The following is a 20,443-nucleotide window of genomic DNA, read 5'->3' on the forward strand; positions in this document are numbered from 1 at the left end:
TCCCGGCCCCCGGCCCCCGGCCCCCCACTCCAGGCGGCGGACCGCCTGGGGCCCACGGGCCTCCGCCGTCCCGGCCCCCGGACCTCCCGGCCCTGGCCCCTCTCCACCACGTGGCCCACCGCTCGCCACGTGCTCTCCCGCGGCCCCGGCCACGCCTACCCTCCGCTAAGCCCCGCCGCCCAATCAGGGCGCAGGCGCCGAGTTGCCGCCCTCTCATTGGCTTACGCCGATTCCTTGCGGGCGAGCAGCGCGTCTCCCCGGCTCTCGCCCCCCACCTCACACACACGCTCTCTCCAGCAGCTGTAACGCGCTTTGCCGTTGGTTGATCGCAAAGCGCCGGAGATTGGCGGAGGGGCTCGAGGGGCGGGGTCGGCGATTGGCCGGGCGGCGCGGCGCGCGCGGCGATTGGCTGAAGCGGGGGCGGTGGGGGCGTGGCGTGGCGGAGGGCTAGAGAAGCGAGCGGAAGGGGCCTGCGCTCGCTCTTTCGTTTGAGTCCCCGGTGCTGGCCGCTACTGTCTCACCGCCGCTCCCCGCGACCGCCCGGGGCCTGTTCCGCTCCTCCCCGCCGCCCCGCCGGACGCGACCACCCCTTTTCCTGAGGCAGCTCGGCCGCCGCCCCTGCGCCGCCAGGCACTGCCGCCATCATGGTGAAGATCGCCAAGGTGAGGCCGCCGGGCGGGGCCGCGCTCGGCCGCCGGGCGGGAAGCGAGCGGCCGCCGCCATGGCGGGCGTACGGGTAGTGATAGGGGGGAGGGGAGGGAGACGGGCCGCCTTCCCGCCGCCGTCTCCTCAGGCCGCGCGACGGTTTCCAGGCCTCCCCGCCCTCACCGTGAAGATGGCGGCGAGGGGAGGGGCCCCGCGCTCCGTGGGAGCGGTTTCAAGCCCCGTCCCGTCCCGTTCCCCTTCACGCTGTCGCGCGTGGGGACCCGGCCGTGGGAGAAGTGGGGGGGGGGGGGGGACGACGGGCAGGGGAGGGGGCGTCTGGGCGCGCGCCGCGTGCGAGCGCGCGCAGCCCGCGAAGGGGGGGCGGGGCTACGCCGCCGCGCGGCCACGTGGTGCTCCGGGGACAGCGAGCACGTGGGAGCGCGGGGCGCCCCCCCGCCCCGGCACTGCCCCCAAGCCCCGGGAGGGCACCCCGGGTCCCCCGGCCCACTGGGCACCTGGGGACGGGGCGGCACGGCCACGCGGCTGGGACAATCGTGCTGGGCCGCCTCGGAGCTCGAATGTGCCGCTCGCTCCCTGGCGGAGAGGTTGGACGCCGCCTAACAGCTCAGCCGGTCTCTTTCAGACACCCAAGAATCAGACCAAACAGAAAAAAATGGCTACTCCCCCAAAAAAGGTCGAGGAAAGCGAGGAAGAAGAATCCTCTGAGCTAGAGGAAAGCAGCGGAGAAGAGGTGACCGAGCTAGAAGCAGTGTGATAAAGTTTGGGGGGGCATGTAGTATGTGACAGAATCACCGTTATTAAACAATTGGTGTCTGTCAGTTAACTGTGGCTAAATAATAAAGTGGATTTCATAAGAAAAAAACAGTGTGGGGAAAACTAGCTTAGCTGCTGAGTCTGTACTTCCAGGCTTTGGAAGGACTGCTGGGATCTTATAGCTCTTCCTAGTTCTGACGAGCAAGCGGATGATTAATTACTCTAACAGAGCATCAGTAGTAAGTGATATATCCCACACAAATAATATGCAAGACTAAAAATTTCAAGCTACTGCATGCTACTAGTGAGGTTACTGGCTTTGCTTCAGGACCAGGGAATATGGAGATGCTTTAATGTTCCATAAGTAGTCTGTTAAGAGCATGAAAAAGCTAGTTTTGAGCTTTTAGATTGCAGCTGTTATATTTGCCTGGCATTGAAGTAATAGTAATTTAAAGGGCTGGCATAAGTCTCACACTACTGTGTATTTCAGATGATCCCTCAGAAGAAACAACAAAAAGCAGCAGTTACGCCAGCCAAGAAGGCCGCTACCCCTGCAAAGAAGGCCGCTACTCCTGCAAAGAAGGCAGTTACACCCGCAAAGAAGACTGTGGCTACTCCAGCTAAAAAGGCTGTTGTTCCATCACCTAAAAAGGCTGCTGTCCTAACCAAAGGAGCAAAAAATGGAAAGAATGCCAAGAAGGAAGAGAGTGAGGAGGAAGATGAAGATGATGATGATGAGGAGGAGGATGATGATGATGAGGAGGAGGAGGAGGAGGAGGAAGATGATTCTGGTAAGTTACTTTTGAAATATCCCTGTACAAATTGACTAAGTCTGGTCCGATCAAGTTGCTGAATTTGAGTCCCTTTGGAACTGAAAGTTTAATATGATTTAATACTGTCGAGGGGGGGATTCGTTGATTAAATGGTGGAGAGTCAGCGAAGGTTGGAGAACTTGGGCTGCAGCTGCATTACATGCAGCATGTGAAGCATCTCCTAGTTTCTCCAATTGTTCTTTCTTGAACTTTGCCAAAATATTGCGAGGAAGAAAGTAACTTTGCTAGTAAACACTTGCTGTACTGTTGTTGCAGATGAGGAAGAGGAACCAGCAATGCCTGTGAAGCCTGCAGCCAAAAAGACTGCAGCAGTACCAGCCAAAAAGCCTGCAGTTGTGCCAGCAAAGCAAGAATCTGAAGAGGAGGAGGAGGAAGAGGAGGAGGAGGAGGAAGATGATGATGGTATGTGAGACTTAGGAAAACTTTGACTCTTTAAAAGAATTTAGAAGATGTTAAACCTCAGAAATGCTTATAGGGAGCTAGAGGGGGTAGAACTGAACAGGTCAGTGGGAGTGATGCAGAGTGTGTCTGTGTCTCCATAGAGTGCCCAGCTGACTTCAGCTGGCCACTAGTGTCAATCAGATGGGGCTGAGTGGGTCTTTATTTCCCTATTGCTAGCAAAACTTCGTTTTTACTCTTGGGGACAGGTGGTGTTTCTTAATGAAGTAAAACTTGAGGGGGAGGCAGCTTTCATAAGCACTATTAATATATTATACAAACTTGAGGCATGAAAACCACTATTTTACTTCAAGATTTTCTTTTTAGCCTCAAAAGGGACTTAATCTTGAATGTATCTGAAATCTTGTGCTCAACTTGTTTCAGAGTCTGAAGATGAAGCCATGGACACAACCCCTGTTCAGGTGAAGAAACCTACTCCAGCAAAGGCCGCACCACTGAAAGCCAAGGCAGACTCTGAAGATGACGAAGATGAAGAGGATGATGAGGATGAAGATGAGGATGAGGATGAAGATGAAGAGGATGCCGAGGAGGAAAGTGAGGATGAAAGTGAGTTTAAATGTTTCAGAGACCATAACTGTCTAATAACAGGAAGGATTAAGGATGCCTGAGTAAAATTTTTTGTCCTTTCATGGTCTTTTGGGCTGAAGAACAGTTGCTGTAGTGACAAGAGAAGGTCTTGTGTATGACTAGTGTAAAGACTAATGGTCCTGTGTTGATCCAGTACAGGAAAAGTTGTTTTATACTTTCATTTCAGTTTTGTTGTTTGTTCTCTATCGCAGAACCTGTCAAGGAAGCACCTGGAAAGAGGAAGAAAGAAATGGCCAACAAAAGTGCACCGGAGGCCAAGAAAAAGAAAACAGATGGTAGGTGGTGTGGGATCCTCAAACGATGCCTGTTTGGTGGGCTGTTGTTGGACTGTTGTGTCAGGCACATAACTGTGAAGGGACAGGATGCTAAGTGGGTGGGGTTTTTTCCAGCACAAATGATGACTATAGGGGACTTAATACTGAAGTATGATGTCACTCTTGAGTAGAAACTGATGTGCTAAAGCTGTCTGGAGTCTGGCTTACAGTTCTTTCGACTGCTTTAAACAAACACACAAACATAAACAACCCAACTTGATCTTCTTTTTGTTTAAAGGGCCCACTTCAGCTTTCTCCCTCTTTGTGGGCAATTTGGTCCCCGCTAAGGAGTATGAAGAACTGAAGGCTGGCATCAAAGAATTCTTTGGGAAGAAGAATATTGAAGTCTTAGATGTCAGGATTGGTGCTTCCAAGTGAGTTCATCTGTGGAATTTTGTTGTTTATTTCTTTGAATTGGCAGGAGTTGGTTTGGAGAGGTGATGCTGTGCTGATGCCGGTTCCCTTCAAGATGCTGAGATGGTTGCTTGATAGTGTGTGGGAGCTGGAAGAGACGTGGTATTGATGAGGGTATAGTACTTGTCTGGCTTGCAGCTCTTTCAGACAGCATTTCCCTAAAGGGAGAGCTGCTGCTTCAGTACAGAGCTGTTGCTTTGGTTATGTGGGCCAGTTAGCATTTATTTTATTAACACTCGTCCCCACTGGTCAGGTTACTCTCTGGTTCTGAGTTTCCATTTGTGTTCTCTGCTACTAGAGATAGATCAGCTTAAATAGTAAGGTTACTCTTCTTTCAGGCGATTTGGCTACGTAGACTTTTCATCTGCTGAAGATCTGGATAAAGCTCTTCAACTGAATGGGAAGAAGTTAATGGGTTTGGAAATCAAACTGGAAAAAGCAAAGAGCAAGGAAACGATGAAAGAAAATAAGAAAGGTATGGCCCATAGCTCTGAATACCTGTGCACATCAAAGAAGAGTTGTAAAATCAGGCCATGGAGCATACTTGCAGTATTACTGATGGCCACTATTCTCTCTTAAGGTAGATATTCCTGGTTTGGGCTCTATCTCATAAACAGTTTCTCATGCTAACATACAAATAGGCAAGTTCAGACTAGTATATCTGGAAATGTGACCCCAAGAAATATAGTGCATATTGGGAGGTCTGAGGAGGAGGCATGGCTTTTTCTGAAGCTTTAGGACCTATTTTCTGAACTTGGTGCCCTTAAGAGAAGCACAACAGCAGCCTAATTAAATGTTGTAATGGTCACTTTTTCAACTTCTGAAAATACGAATGCTTATTGTGGTTTATTTTCTGCTGGATCTACTCACTCTGGTCCTCACTGAAGTGGCTGTGTAGATAAGGGATTTTTAGCTGGTAATGTGAAAGTAACTTTTTTCTCTCTTTGCAGAGAGAGATGCTAGAACACTGTTTGTGAAGAATCTGCCCTACCGCTTAACTGAAGATGAAATGAGAGATGTGTTTGAAAACGCACAAGAAATACGAATAGTAATGAACAAGGAGGGGAACAGCAAAGGGTATGTAGCCAAGAGGACTGTTGGATGTTTGCTGTTCCTCAGACTCCGCATATTTTGAGAAGCTTGTGTCCTTAAGCTACCTTAAGTGACCCGCTACGTTAGCTGTACTGCAAATGATAATATTTGAAGCATTTTTCTTCCACATCCTTTTCCTGCCACTCATTAACTTAGTTGTTCCTTGAAGGAAGCATTTGTTTATGTTCTTTTCTGTGCTGTAGGATGGCCTATGTTGAATTTAAAACAGAAGCTGAGGCAAACAAAGCTCTGGAGGAGAAGCAGGGCACAGAGATTGATGGTCGTGCCATGGTCATTGACTTCACTGGTGAGAAGAGCCATCAAGAACATCAGAAAGGTACTTTTCCAGACCAATAATGTACATGCAAATGACACTTAGGATTTAATTCCACTTGTTTCAGGAGTTTGCTAAGGACACAGCAACTTGAAGCACTGCAGGAAAACTGTAAGATAGCAGGCAGATACCTTTTGCCTAACTTGTGCTCTGCATCCTGTGCATTTCATGTCTGTACTGCATGTTTAGGAGAGAGGGGACAACTAGTCTTAGGTGACCGAAATAGTGTTGTACTTACCTTGTGCCTCACCTTGGGGTGAGGAGGGAGCAACAACTACTGTTCTAGAGAGGATGTAGTGCCTGGAAAAGGAGAGTGTGCTCTTCCTCTAAACCTGCACTTACAGGTCTGAGTTTTCTCCATAGGAGGTGGAGAGAGGGAGTCAAAGACCCTAATTGTCAACAACCTGTCATATGCTGCTTCAGAAGAGACTCTCCAAGAACTGTTCAAGAAAGCTTCTTCCATCAAGATGCCGCAGACCAACCAGGGCAGACCTAAAGGGTATGTTGTGCCTTTCTCCTGACTCTGGAGCTGGTATTGGGAATGACTTAACCTCCACAGATCCCAGGCTGACTGAAATCTTCCTCTCTGAATAGGTACGCGTTTGTAGAATTTCCAACAACTGAGGATGCCAAAGAGGCATTGAATTCCTGTAACAACACAGAGATTGAAGGCAGAGCAATCAGACTGGAATTCAGTTCACCAGCGTGGCAGAAAGGGAACGCAAATGCAAGAGGAGGATTTAATCGTAAGTGTTCCATGTTTGATCATTTGATCTTGAGACAGCTGTGGCAGGAGTGTACCCTTCATGCAAACTTAGGGCTGAAGGCTTGCATAGCAAGCAAGTGTGCTGGATATGATGACTGATTATCTGAAATGCTGATGAAACTATTGCCGAAGTCCTCTAGATAGTCAAGTGCTGATCCAGCAGTGCCTGTCCAGTTAGTATCCCTATTGATAAATGCAAGCATCTATTTTAAATAAAAAAAAGTCATTTTGACAGTACCAGGTTGGCCGATGGAGATAGTTTGACATGAGGTTCTAACTGCAGTCCTGAAAAAGTTGGGCTTTGTTAAGCTGAGCTGTTACTTCAAAACAAACCCCTTAGCCCCATGAGCTGTTCTAGGAGCCAGTAGTGCAAGCTGGGCGTGATGTTAAGAAACATATGGTTGCCTTGCTCAGACATAATGATCTCAATGTATTCTCTTTCTACAGAACAAAGCAAAACATTGTTTGTCAGAGGCCTTTCTGAGGACACCACAGAGGAGACGTTAAGAGAATCATTTGAAGGCTCTATAAGTGCTAGAATAGTCACAGACAGAGACACTGGATCATCTAAAGGGTACGGTAAACATCACCTGGGGCTAGTTCTGTTGCTACAAAAAGCCTCACTTTAACTGATTTATGCAGTGCAGGTTGTTTCTAATGCTCATGTGGGTGATTCTTTGACACTAGTAAATTGAATGGAAGCAAAGAACAAGCTTACAGCTTTGGGTCTGTTCAGAGAGGGCGGCATGTTCTCACTTCTCAATGAGCTCCTTCCTGCCAAAATACCCGTGGCAGCCTATGGATTCGCACGAGAAGGATATTAACTGTTCGGTACTGGCAAACTCACAACGGGGCTCCCATCGATTGTGATCAGCCACTGCTGTTCTACAAATAGCACGGTCCTAATCCCTGTGTGGTTGGAGAGTGCGGGTGTTTGTTCCTGAAGCAATTGCGATCAAGTACCCATAGGTGGTGCTACAGCTTGCAGAGCCTGACTGACTTTTTCTCAACCTGTTTCCTAGGTTTGGGTTTGTGGACTTCAGCTCTCCAGAAGATGCCAAAGCAGCTAAAGAAGCCATGGAGGATGGAGAGATAGATGGAAACAAAGTGATCCTTGATTTTGCCAAGCCAAAGGGTGAATTTCAACGTGGTGGTGGATTTGGTGGTCGTGGCGGCAGAGGAGGAGGCCGAGGAGGAAGAGGTGGATTTGGTGGCAGAGGTGGCGGCAGAGGATTTGGAGGTGAGAAGAGGCAAATGCTGCCGTTCTAAGGAGGGGTGCTTAAAAATTAATCCCAAGCCATTCTTGGGATTATGCTGTAGTGCTGCCACAGAGTGCTTCATGTAAATCAGGATGGGCTTGGAAGGGCAGTGGTACCTGTGCAGGGATACCTGTAACTCTCCTTGACCCAATTTTCTTTCTAGGTAGAGGAGGAGGTGGCTTCCGAGGAGGTAGAGGAGGAGGTGGAGATCACAAGCCGCAAGGGAAGAAGATAAAGTTTGAATAAACTTCCCTTATCTTTCCCTTCTCCTGCTCTCTGAGACTATCTGAAAGGACTCCGGGGGTTTTTATTCTCCTTTTATCTTGGCGGAGCCTTCGGAGGACATTCCAAGATGCGAAGCAGTGCTGTGAGCCACTTGGAAGATAAAATTTTCATTTCAAGGAAGAGAGAGCAAGCCATTTTGACTGCTTGCCTATTCAAATGAACTTTTTAAAATATGAGAGATAGATGTGGGAGTTTAGCCCTTGTCTGTGAGTTGTCTTGAATTTATAATGTTTTACCCATGTACAAAAATATTTTTTTTTTTCCTATAACTTCTGTAGCATTTTTGCTGTAAAAATGCAGAATGTTTTATCATTTGTGCTTCAGCACCCTGACTTGGACAGATTAAAGGACCTAAGCTGGTTCGTGTTACCTCTGTGCCACTGAACAAAACAGGGCTGTGAAATAGTCTGTCTTGAGCCTTCTCTGTCTTAAGGTCATTAATGTTACAGGCAGCAGCTTGTGTCCTGTTTCTGCTCTAGCCTGTGTCAGCTCCTAATGGTGTATGTGTGCTGTGCTTAAAGAGTGCTTGCAGGATGGAGTAGGGGTAAGGAATATGATGGCTACAACCTACCTTTTTTTTTTTTTACTGAAGATGTATGTAATACTGCATGCTAGCCAATTGCTTTTTTTACTTCTTTTTAAAACAAATGAGTAAATTGGATCTTGTACCAAGGCCCTGCACCTCAATCAGACTCTTGCAGGCATTGCCTCTTGTCTCCTCTTGACTTGTGCGTAAGTGTGAAGCAAATATATTGAAACATGTGCTTGTCACCTTAGCCTAACACATGCCTGCCACTGTTCCCCTGAGGCTTGGTAAGGGTGAGTCCATCCTTCATCCCAGGCATGAAGGTGGTAGGTCCTGGCTCAGTCCCTCAGCGGTAGTCACTGGCCTCTTTTCCCAGCTGCCCACTTGGCTGGTGTCCTGCAGTGGCAGTTGTGGGGGGACAAGGCTGCTCTTGAGTGACTACAGCATGGGGGCAGCTGCTGTTTCAGGTTTAATTTGGGCAGTAGTAGCTGTTGGTTCGAGCTTCCCCTAGATATGGGTACTGGCAGGCCGAAATGTCAACTGCCTCTACCCTGCTGAAAGATCCTCTGCCAGCCTCTGGGCTTTTGCTTCCCAGCTAGCCCAGACCTTAAGCCTGCAGACTACCCTCCTTGCATGTTGTAGAAGCGCTGGGAATGTTTTATTTCATGGCCGTGAGCTTGTAGCCCCTCAACTGCTGGTGTGGTTGCCTGTTTCTGCCTGGGGGGTCTCTACAGATAAAATGTATGATATTAAACCCGTGGGCAAGCGGTTGCTTTTGGCTTGAGGGTGCTGCTTCTGCTGGAGGCCTGCGGAGGGGTTTGTAGGTCGTTTCCACCACGACCCCCGTCCCTCGAGCATCAGCCATTTTAGAACCGGCGCCTCCGAGCCCGGCGGCAAATGGTCGGAGGGCGGCGGCGGGGCCGGCCGCCAGGGGGCAGCACCCGCCCGCGCGCGGGGCCGGGAGCCGCGGGTGGGCCCCGGGGGCCCCGCGCCCGCCCGGGCCGGGGGTTGGTGCCCTGTGGGGAGGGCGGGCGGAGGCTGAACAAAAGGATGGGGCTGCGGCATCCGTTCCACCCCCTGCCTGTCATGTAACTCCCCTCCTTCCTCATCCTGCGGTCAACCCCATCCCTGCCCCGTGGGGCCCAGCCCCGCCTTCCCACTGGAACATGGGTCCTGGTCCCACTGCGGGACCCTGGATCCCTGGCTGGACCATTCGCTGGCACCATGGGGCGGGGTCCTGCAGCCGGAGGAGGCAGCCCTGGGTCACACTGGAGAAGCAAAGGGCAAGAGTATTCACAGGCGTGGCTGCTCAGCATTTTCCGTTTGTGGCATCTGTGAAATCCTGGGTTCCACAGGGAAGCTTGCCCTGGCGGCAGGTAGCCCAGGCTGCCAGGTCTAGCAGGGGCTGGTCCCCATGGCTGGCCTCTCCGCTCCCCATCACCGTGCCAAGTGGCCAAGCCAGGTGCCAGCCCTGGAAACAGCCCCCAGTGCCCAAACACTGAGGTGAGACCCACGGGCTCCTGCAATGCTTTCCTCCTCTTCACCTCAGCCAGATTCAAAACCGATTCAGGTTTGTCCCTGCAGACGTGGCTCGGTCTGCTCTGGGGTCCGTGCCGACCCATGGCACGTGTATCCCTTGAGCTGTGGCCAGGGGACATGGTGGTGCTTCAGCTTCAGGAAAAAGGGTGGCGTGTGTGGAGTGCCATGGAGAGGGTGATCGGGACAGTGACGTGGGGAGCTCCTTGAGCAGGAGGAGGAGAGGGTGTTCGGCAGAACAGGTGAGTTTCCAAACCTGCAGAAGCAGCTTTTTCCATGTAGGTCGTGGCAAGGTTTGAAACGCAGCTGGAGGAGTGCATGGAAGGGGGAAAATATCTGCCAGCACTTGTTAAACACCACACCAGGAAGCTGTGCAAAGCCGGAGCAACGCAGCTGCAGCCCCCAAATGCCTGCTCCAGGCAGTGGTTTTGCCACAGTAGCCCATTACTAGATCTCAGCCAGGTTGTTTTGGCCAGCAGAAACCTGCTAGCAATGGCACAACGTGAGGGCTTGGGTTTTTTTCTTCTCCTTCTTTTAACCTTTATTTAGAAACTAGAATATTCACCAAATCTACCAGGTTTCTCTGTACAGGTCCCACCAGGTGAAGAGCAACACTGAGAGATTTCTGCACGCAGCCCTGGCTTGCTGTACGCATTGCGATGGAGAGTGAGAGCTGTCCCCTGCACATGGGATAAATATACAGCCTAATGTACTGTACCTGTCATAAATCACGGAGGTGTCATTTTGGAAAGTATTTCTGAACTTGCTCTCATTGGAAGGAGGGAGGGGACAGGAAAGTGAAGAAGTGTCATGTGCTGCCTAAGCCCAGCACGCAGCAAAAATGCCCTTGGGGCTCTACCCTGCACTGCCAGCACTTGCCTCGGGACATGGTGCCGCCAGGTACATAAATATTTCACAGTATCACTGCCAGCCTGGCACCAACGGCCGAGCCCAGGGCTGCAACAGGTTCTTTCTCTTCCTCCTCCTAAAATTTTCAGCTCATCTGAGCAGTCGAGGGGCTTTTGCCAAGGAGTGGTGGGGCTTGGCAGGAGGGTACCTTTTTTGGCTGGTTTATGCCCTTCTTTTATTTGTTTTCTAACCTGGGGAACACACAGACTTGGACTAAATGAAACAGGCCCGTTTCCAAAACACATTAAGAAACGGAAAGGAAAAAAAAAAAGGCACTGCACAGGGGGACCTTTGAGGTAGTCGAAACTTTTTCCTTTCAATGTCTGGCACCAAAGAGAGGGGAGGAGAGAGAGCGCGCGCATGTGCCCATGTCCTGCTGTGTGTGGGCAGGGCCATGGATGTGGCTGTGCATGTCCACCCGTGCGCAAGGACATCTGGGCATGCAAGCCCTGTGCACGGAGACACCTGCATGTGCAGCGCCTGTCACCTGGGAGCTGGCATGCTGGTGCCCATGCACGTGTGTGGCTTTGCTCACTCCTGCAGTCGGTGGCTGGAGAACATCTGTGGCCTTGTGCATGGCCATGTGTCTCTCTCTGTTGGGGTTTTCCATCACACCAGCTGGCTTGGGGCTCCCCTCAACAGCTCCAGTGGACCTTTCAGCCCAAAGAAAATGCGCCATGTCTTGTGATACCACTCCCTGTTGTGTTCCTTGCCCTCAACCTACAGAATAAAAACTGCAGTAACCCTGAGAGGAGCAGACATGGTGTGGAACACCAGCCCTCCTTCACCTTGTTCCCTTGGACCCTGTTCTGTGTGCCGGGGCAGGACTGATGCTCTCCAACCTGCCCTGTGCCATTGCAAAACCAGGGCTGAGCCTGAAGTGGGCACACATGGGGTCTTTGGGGGCTGTTATCCCCCTCCAAGGCAACCCCACCAGGGCACCTCTGCTGCAAGGAGATCTCCTTGCAGCAAGCCCCAGGGACTCCTGTACTCAAGCCGGGGTCCCAGGTGTGATAAGCCTGCTCCACTCAGGGCTGACCGGGTTTCTCTGCCACTTCCTTGGCCGTGGGCAAGAGCAGCCCGCCTCATCCCTTCCCTTTCCTGCCAGGAGGAACAAATCCCTGAGGAATTTTGGCTGGGTGCATTCCTCCCAGTGCACGCACAGCGAGGCCAGCAGAGGGGCTGGGGAGACAAGCACATACTGGGCTGGTGCTGGGAGCCACCATTGTCTGGGACCCTCTATCAGGGACAAAGCGCTCAATAACCTGGCCACCTGGCTGAAACCGTAATGGGGGCTTGGGGCTGGTGAGGTCTGGCCTCAGAGGAAAGCCCCCTTCCCCAGATGCATAGTGGGGACACAAAGAGGACCTTGGTGGGGTGAATCCAAAGCACACAGGGTCAATGTCACTAAAGCCTTGCATGGAGGAGAAATTTGATAACAAATAAAATCTCCTTCACTTTTGAGTTCTGGGGGTGCTCACCTACTTGTAAACCATTCAAGTCCCTCAGAGCAGCTTCCTTGGATAGCCTGACCCTGACCATCTCAAAGAAATGCCTGTGCTACATCCGTCTCTGCCTCCCCCCCAACCCGCTGTTCATCATGCTCTGGCGGAGGTGCTACCTAAAGCAGAGCACAAGCCCCTCTGCCCTCTCTCTCTCCCTCTCTCTCTTTTCATTTTGTGCTAGATTTGTTGTGGTTTGGTTTGGGTATTTTTTTCTCTTTTTCAGCAACCCCCAACCCAGCTGGAGATAGTGAATCACATTACAGTACAGGAGCAAACACTATCGCAAACCCTGTCTGCGAGCGCAGTGTCTCTGCCCTCCTTGCCCCAGAGGGAGGTGCCCCCAAAGGTGCCAGCAGCAGAGGCTCACCCCATCCTGGAGCAGGGATCAGCTGTCCCAGCCCCTCCAGTCCCAGCTCTCCAGAGAGACTGAGCTAAAGGACGTTGAATTTTCTTGAGCATGTCAAGTTACTATGGACCAAGTCCCACATTTGGAGCAACTCTGGAGGCAGTAGTTTATGAACCACCAACATACTCCGGAAAATACATGGCTCCTTGTTCATCTTGCTGTTCTTGTTCTTCACAATGCCAAAAGTTTTAAAGCCCTCGTGTCCAACAGGTGATACTTTAAGGACCTCCAAGCACATTCCTAGGAAGACATCGTCGATGGGGTACAGCTCCAACGTCTCTGAGGTCTTGTGCAGCCTCTTGGCCAAGGCTCCATTCATGATGAAGCCCCCACCGCCTGCATAGGGTGGGTAGCTGCTTTTGTTGTAGAGGGTGCTGGGCATGTAGTACTTGTTCTCCTTCTTCCGGATCGGCCTGGCCTTGTAGAGGACATCCCCCACAAAAAGGTCCTCTCCATCCTTCTTGTCCTTCAGGAACTCCAGGATGTTGTTGGGACTCACAAACACATCATCGTCACCTTTGAAGATGAAGCGGACATTGTCGCAGTAGATGGTCAGCCACTTCAGAAAATGGACTTCTTTGAGCGTGAGGTTGAAGAAGGTGTCCAGGAAATCCCACTGCAAGATGTCCCCATAGATGTGATTTTCATAATCCAGCAGTTTCTGGTAGTTAGCTCTCTCCTCCTCCTTGGAGGATGTGCCCAGCAAGAACAGCGTCCTAATCCTCTTGCCATCCACATCCTTGTCCTGGCCCCAGGTCCTCCGGATGGCCTCGCGGCGGTCATGCTGTGTGATGATAGACTTGACCACAATGAGCAGGTAGATGTCCCTGCTGCATTTCTCTGGGTGGTTGATCAGCATGGGGAAGTAGCGGCAGTGCCGATAGAGGAGGAACTGCTGGAAGTTGGGCTCCAGGCCTTTGAACCAGTCCACCTTGCTGAAGTTCTGGTTGGCTGAGCAGTTGGTAGTGGTGACATCCCAAGATTTTGCTTGCTTTGCCATCATGGTCTCCTCCTCCTCCTTCACATAAGCTTTCTCTTTCTGGCTCTTCCAGAAAGTGCTGGTGACGGAGAAGGCGTTGTTTCTCTTCTGCATTTTTACGGGCTCTAGAGGGGGCAGCTCTTTCTGCTGCTGGCCCTGCATGAACTGGCTGGGGGCCATTCCCCGTTGCAGCACCATCACTGTGATTGCCAGCAAGAAGGAGAGGCAAATCGTTTTGTAGATGGTCTTCTTCCTAAAGGGATGAGACAGGGAGGTTAAGGAGAGGAAACTGCAGGCTGCAAGAGGCTTGTCCACAAAAGCACCTCCTGGAGCCCTCATGGGATGCTCCTAATCTGTGTCCCATCACCTTTTGATGGGCAACAGCATTGTGGGAAGACCTGTGGGACACCTCCATGCATGCTTTTCCCACCTGCACCCCATATGTGGGGTGGCTCTGGGGCCACACTCAGCTGCAGGGACAGGCACAAGGCATGTGGCAGGTGGCTGCAGTGTCATCTGGTAACCCTGGGTCTGCGCAAAGAGCTGGGAAGGGTTCACAAGAAAGAAGAAAGTGGGTCCAGAGAGAGATGAAATCAGGATGAGAGCTTCAGCAAAGCAGCTGTTCCAGAGGAAAGTCCCAAGGGAAACCCATTTCAGCGATCCGAAAATTGCAATTTAGAGCAGAAGGGAATTATCTTTCCCATGGAAGCGTTAGCTCCAAAACACAGATGTACTGCCCATGGTCCTAGGCTGACATCACAACACTGAGAAACCAAAGCTCGGAAGACCATGGGAGTTGAAAAAGGAATCACCGTTTCATTTAAGAATGGCAGATCAGGATAAAAAATTGTCACTTGAGATGAACCAAGGTTCAGTGGGGAAAAGATGTCCCTAACTCTGCATCTGTGTCAGGAACCAGCATTTCTGGGGACACTGCTGTGTGTTTTGGCCAGCTCTCAGGGCCTGTCACTTCACTTTGTAGTGAGAAGGATAAGGACAGTGGATGTACCGCTGGAGATTTGCACCATTGCAGATCTCAAGTCTGGGAGAAGATTTTCCCAGCCTGCAGCAAACCAGATACCTGCATGTCCAGGGTATGCGGGGGACTGGGGGGACTGAGGGTGGTACGTCAAAGCCAGGCCCTTGCAGGGCCATCCCACCCCACTGCAGCCCCATTCTCCAGGGAAGCTGCTGGCTCATGGGGCAAACCCTGGAGCTCGCCAGGTGCTTGAGGGGCCTTCTGGGACAGTGGGAAGGCTGCACCCAGAGATTACTGATGCACCAAATAACGCCCCCAAGCTGCTTTTCCACACAGTTAAAGCTGGGTTCCTTGCCCTGCTGTCATGGAGGAGGGGAACTGTCCACTCTGCCCATCTGCACCGTGTTGCCCCCCAAGTGCCCAGCTCCTGTCCACAGCTGGTACATCTGCACCAATTTCTTCCCACCTCAGTCCTGCTTGCTCCAGCTGCCTTGGGCCATCTCCCCATGCAAATGAGCACAGGGCACAGGGGCGGCAGGTGGGCTCCACGTGCCTACTGGTGGTCCTGGTGGCTTCCTGAGAGCAGCCCCAACTCCAGCTGCTCCCATGCAGAGGGGAGACACGAGGTGCTTGGTGGCCCCCTGAGCCCCTTTCCCTGCCGGAGGGTGAAGGGACCTCAGCTGGGATGCTGAATGAGACAGATGTGACATCGGCCTGCACCCGTCCCCTTGGTGACAGAAGCACGTCCCAGCCCAGGTGGGGGCAGTCCCTCAGCCTCCTGCCCCATTAGAGCCAAAAAGATCCAAGATCATCTCTACCAAGCAGATGGCACCTTCACTTTAGGATAGTCCAGAGAAGGAGCTTGGGGTTGAAACCTGAAACATTTAACCCAAGTAATTTCCAGATAGCACACACCTCCCACACCGCCTGAAAAAAAAAAAATCCTTGAAATTCTCCTCTCCCTGGGGGCCAGATTGTGATCAGTGCCACCAGGAAGCTGCTGGGGTTTTGGGGCACAGGCTGCACCAACATACCTGCTTGGTGGGACACCCCAATGCCCCTCGGGCTCCCCGAGGCAGAGGACAGCACTGCACTTGGGGACTCTGGCCACCCTGAAATGCAGGGGCCCCGAACAGGAACTGGGGGAGCTACTCTCTGGCTTCACCATCAAGGACAAAGAACTTTTCAGCCCCACTTTTATATGGGAAAACTGTGATCACGTGTGAAAACTGTGATTGCTAGCATGGACTGTGAGAGCCAGCGTGGAAGTAAGTAATTACGGGTAAATGGATAGATATTCCCTGTCTGGTTTTATATGTGGCCACTCATCTGCGACTGATGAGGGAGCAGTTCTGATCAGACTAGACTTCACCATTCCCTTAACCCTCTCCAGCCCTGGCCACACAGCTCTGAGGGTGTTCTTAGAAACCCTTCAGTCTGATACAGTGGCAAGTTTAAGCCCTGCACAGCCAAGTGATATTTAAAACCTCTCATCAATACCTGGCACTGCACCAGAAATAAACCTGGTCACTCTAAATAGTAACTCCAGCCTTGCTGCCACCCCATCCCATCCCATCCCACCCCATCCTTGCACTCCCCGCCACCCCACAGACAACCCATGATAACACACCCAGCCTGAATGGTGGCCAGAGGTTCCCCACAAACCATGGGCAGGGAATTACTGATAAAATAAATTTTTAAAACACTGCACAGGTAGGGCTGTCTCTAACTGGCATGGATGGATCCCACCCTTGGCGTGCTCTGCCTGCCATTGACAGAAGCCGCATGGATCCACTCACCTCTGTTACCTCCTTGGGTCACTCCTTTTTATTTCAGCCCAGGCAGAAGATACTGTCCTGGGGGTGAGGAGAGAGCTCCATCTTTTAGTAAGAGGTGGAGGTTTGGGTAGCATGGGTACATCTAGGTATATCAGTGAGGTGTTGCAGAACAGCACAGAAACTTACTGCTCCTCCCTTCAGCAGACGCTGTTTCCCAGCTCTCACCCCCTACAACATACACTTTTTGCTTTGTTACAAAGTTGTATTTGGGGATTTTCCTATAGGTCTGACTCTGCAAACCACAGGGGCACCACTGGGTCCAGCAGGAGCCAGGAGCCCCAAGTCCATCTTCTGCCCTGCAGAAACCACGTCCCTCCACTGGCGGGAAGGTGATGGGGATTGGGGGGACCCTGAGCCACAACCTCAGGCAACTGCCACATCAAACCAAGGATTTTGGGGGGCAAAAGCATAACAATTGTGCACATCTTTCTGATCTCGAGACTTTGTTCTGTGGTCTCCTCAGATGGGAAGTACTTCAGAGTGGGGAAACCAGGTCCTGCTCTCTGGAGACCCCCAAGAACCACTGCTTTGCAGGAGACAAGGGAGAGGAAGGTGATTTGGGTTCGCTGCCATCACAGCGAAACCACCCTGCTGAGCCCCAGCACCCTGCTCTGGGACACAACACCCAGCCTGTCCCCAGCAGCATCTCCAGGAGCCTGGGGCACCCGGCATTGCGGGGCCTGGGGACAGCAGCAACCCAGAGACAGTGGCGACCTGTGCCCCATCCCAGCTGGGCTCCCACTGGTGCCAGCCAGGACCCACTGCCCCAGCCGCCAGTGTCGGTGCCATCGAGAGAGCTTTGAAAGGGTCCCAACCCGCTCCTCCTCTTCCCTTTTCTCCACCAGGAAAAGCTGAAAAGCCTCCCTGTGAGACAGCCACGCCACTGGCTGTGCCCTGAGCGGTTAAATATAAACCCCCAAATTAGAGGTGGGCAGTTTCCCTTTCAGGTGGTGATGCTGTGGGGCAGGCGAGGCCCAGGAGACTGGGGCTCCCTGTCCCCGGGGAGGCACACAGCCACTTTTGATCTGCATGAAAACCTCTTTGATTGGACAGGGCTATCTATTTATTTGGATTTTTCTGGCCCCTCAATTAGACCCAGTCACTGAGCCGGCAGAGGCACCGCCAGTATAGAGCCCTTTCTGTTGGCGGTGCCAAGGGCTTGGGAGAAGGGATCTTGTCTAGGAGCAGATGCTGGGCAGAAAGCACCCAAATGCCTCCAAAAGCAGCCTGCGCCGACTGGGTGCGAGTCCCAAGTGGGGCCCCAGCTCACAACGGTTGTCCCCAGTCCCTGGGTGTCCGGGGACACGTCCCCTTCTTACAAAAGACATCTGGTTTAAATACAAGGCGCTAAAAACACAGGGCTGGGAAAGAGGCAAGAGGCGAAACCCTGTATGTTTTTCTCCCCCCCGTGGGCACCTGCCCCCAGGCTGGCCGTGCTGTGGGGCAGGGACCCCACGGGGCACGTCTGGCTGACACCACGGCCCCGCTCTCCCCGGCCTCCCCACTCAAACCAGCCCTTTGCCGGGAAGGGCTGGGAAAGGCATCCCCAGGGAAGGGGGGACACCGACCCCTAATCCCTGCCCGATGCCCCTGTCCCCGCTCCTGCCGGGCCGGAGCTCCGCTACCCCGGGATGGGCCGAGGTTTGCGCTGGGAGCGGACACCCCAGAAAGCCTCCCCCGGGGTACCTCGCCGCGGGGGTGACGGGGGAGGACCCCACCTGGGAGCTCTCTGTAGAGCCGGGGCGGGGGAGCCTGGCTCCCGGGATGGGGACAGACGGACAGGGGACAGTCGCCGTCCTTTGTCCCTTCCCCATCCACAGCCTCCCCACCCAGGTTGCACGCTCCCAGCCAGCCGCTCCCGGGGCATCCCTCGGAAGGGAGCCGGCGGGGTGGGGACCGGGGCGCCCCTCGGAAGGGACCCGTTGGAAAGGGCACGTCGCAGCCCCCTGGGCTCCGGGCAGGGCGCAGCGCCGGGACGGCGGTGCCGGGCGGCGGGAGCGGCGGGCAGGGGACACCGGGGCTCCGGCTGGGCTGGAGCGGGGCAGGAGCGGGGCTGGGGCTCCCCGCCCCCCGGCCGGCACTCACCACTGGAACATGCTGGGAGTGGGACGGGGCGGCCGCTCCGCTGCTGGCCGGGGCTGCCCGTGGTCCGGGCGCTTCTCTCTGCCCTCTTCCTCCTCCTCTTCGTGGTTTTTTTTTTCCCCCCTACTTTTTCCCTTTTCCCTCCCCTCCTCTGCGAGGTGGAGCCAAGAGAGACGAGCAGGTAGGTTAACTCTTGCCCTGCCCCTGCGCCCCTCCCCAGCCCGCAAAGAGCTCCCCAGTGCTGGTAGGGGAGGGGACGCGGGGGTTTAAGGGTGATACCCCACAGCTCCCTCTGGGCACCCTTCCCGCGGCACGCTCCTGGCGGGTCACCCTCCCATCAGCAGAATGGGGGGGGGGGAGCCCACCCCAGCCCCCTCAGGCTGTTCTGCACCCCGGACACAGTGCCCTTTTTGAGGTGTGTTAGTCCTGCCCCATAGCCGTTAACTGCAAAGGATCCCATTTGTGGAAGGGGATCCCAGTGCTCACAAGGAGAGGTGCTTTTAGCAGCTGGGTTTTGATCTCTGGAAAAGGAATGTGGGTCTCTTCTGTCCCCCAACACGGGCAGGTCACTTTGGGATGAACCTCAAAAGGGCGCCAGGGCCCAACCCCAGTTTCTCACAGGGGTGCTGAGATCCCAGCTTTGCCTCTGTGTTTGGGGGCACAGCATGGTTTGGGATCCCCAGAGCAGTGGAGCCACAGTTCCCCTGGGACCCACACCTTATCCAGGACCCCCACCTTTCCTGGGACCCACATTTCTGCCAGGACCCACATTGCACTCAGGCTCCACACCCCGTCAGGGACCAACACTCTGCCCAGGACTCCCACCTCGCCAAGCACCCACGCTCTGTCCAGGACCCACACATCTCCTGGGACCCACACCTCCCCTGGGGGTGCAGGGAGTCAAGGGGCAGAGTTACTGCAGTAGGAGGGTGCCTGCTCGACATGCCAGGACCTGTCTCATAGGTCAAATTTCCACCAGAACCACAGGCAGGCAAGGTATCCTTCCAAACTTCCTTCAACCCTGTCTCGAAGCAGTGTTTCTGCAACATACCTGCTGCAGCCATATCAGCATGGGACAGCCCACTGCCCATTGAGAAGCAGATTTAAGACCTTCCTTTCCTCTTAAATGTAGCATTTCAGTTGAGGGTCTTTTTCAGCCATGAAAATCAGACCCAATAATTTCTGATGTCTTCCTTTTTGTCATCCTACCATCCCCACCAGCTGCTTGTATCAGCCACAAATCCAGGCTGGGAAGCCTGCAGGAAATCCTTTGGGATATTTCCTTTCCTGCCCAGCAGAGATAGCCCTGTCCCTTTCCCCACAGCCCCTCTGCATTGTGCACGAGTGCTGAGGCTCAGGGTCTCCCACACCACTCACAACGCCCTGGACACACTGTGCTTGCCGCAGGAAAGACTTCTGTTCCAAGACTGGACATGCAGTGGGACCCTTGCAACCTCTGCTACTCAAGCAGCATTTGGCCCTGCTCCAAGGAGCCCCCAAGTCCAGCTCAGGCTGGGGAGGAGAACTGTATTGCGTCCTCCAGACTCGCTTTTCTCTCCTTATCGCAGCTTATCGCTTTCCCACCACAGCAGCTCAGCAGATGCCCTGCAGCTCCACATCCTGGGGGCTGTGAACAATTCCCAGGATACGTTGCCCAAACAGGCTGCACCAGCTCTGCAGTAACCCACAGACTTATCACCACCGAAGGTCCCTACACAACTTCTCTGATTTCTTTTTAGTCTGTTCCCACTGCACACAGGAAAGTCTGTGTCTGCTGAACTCATGGCCCAAGAAAATCATGGCTGAGATGCACAGAGAAAGGGTGTCAGGGGTACTTTAAAGATCCACACTGAGCATCAGTTTGACTGGAGTGGGATGTGAGAATGACTAATCTCATCCCTGTAGCAGCAGGACGGTGGG

At 53.1% G+C, this 20,443-nt stretch overlaps 2 protein-coding genes and 2 non-coding genes across 6 annotated transcripts in view; 3 read left to right on the forward strand and 1 right to left on the reverse strand.

Annotated features, from left to right (window-relative positions):
• Positions 1-441: 441 nt before the first annotated feature.
• On the forward strand, positions 442-8,123 carry NCL (nucleolin). Its single transcript, XM_064457501.1, has 15 exons — positions 442-662; positions 1,289-1,396; positions 1,910-2,210; positions 2,508-2,654; positions 3,075-3,257; positions 3,491-3,574; positions 3,852-3,987; positions 4,366-4,502; positions 4,978-5,104; positions 5,323-5,456; positions 5,817-5,952; positions 6,048-6,199; positions 6,667-6,793; positions 7,242-7,459; positions 7,642-8,123. Exons 1-15 carry the CDS (start codon positions 645-647, stop codon positions 7,722-7,724), a joined length of 2,091 nt encoding a protein of 696 aa, XP_064313571.1. The 5' UTR covers positions 442-644; the 3' UTR covers positions 7,725-8,123.
• LOC135314486 (small nucleolar RNA SNORD82) lies at positions 3,687-3,756 on the forward strand. Its single transcript, XR_010374017.1, has one exon. It is a non-coding gene; the product is annotated as a small nucleolar RNA SNORD82 (small nucleolar RNA).
• On the forward strand, positions 6,303-6,379 carry LOC135314487 (small nucleolar RNA SNORD20). Its single transcript, XR_010374018.1, has one exon. It is a non-coding gene; the product is annotated as a small nucleolar RNA SNORD20 (small nucleolar RNA).
• Positions 8,124-10,345: 2,222 nt separating the features above from the next.
• B3GNT7 (UDP-GlcNAc:betaGal beta-1,3-N-acetylglucosaminyltransferase 7) overlaps positions 10,346-20,443 on the reverse strand; it is a 30,595-nt gene continuing 20,497 nt past the window's right edge. For 2 of the 3 annotated variants that reach the window (XM_064457513.1, XM_064457512.1), the window contains one exon: positions 10,346-13,877. In XM_064457513.1, the coding sequence (XP_064313583.1) occupies positions 12,671-13,822 (1,152 nt within the window). In that variant the 5' untranslated portion in view covers positions 13,823-13,877 and the 3' untranslated portion in view covers positions 10,346-12,670. Of the gene's footprint in view, positions 13,878-18,526; positions 18,664-20,443 lie in introns of those variants that run through there. The other variant, XM_064457511.1, reaches the window with a different exon arrangement.

The sequence above is a fragment of the Phalacrocorax carbo genome, chromosome 7, assembly GCF_963921805.1.
Source record: "Phalacrocorax carbo chromosome 7, bPhaCar2.1, whole genome shotgun sequence".
NCBI classification, from domain to species: Eukaryota; Metazoa; Chordata; class Aves; order Suliformes; family Phalacrocoracidae; genus Phalacrocorax; species Phalacrocorax carbo.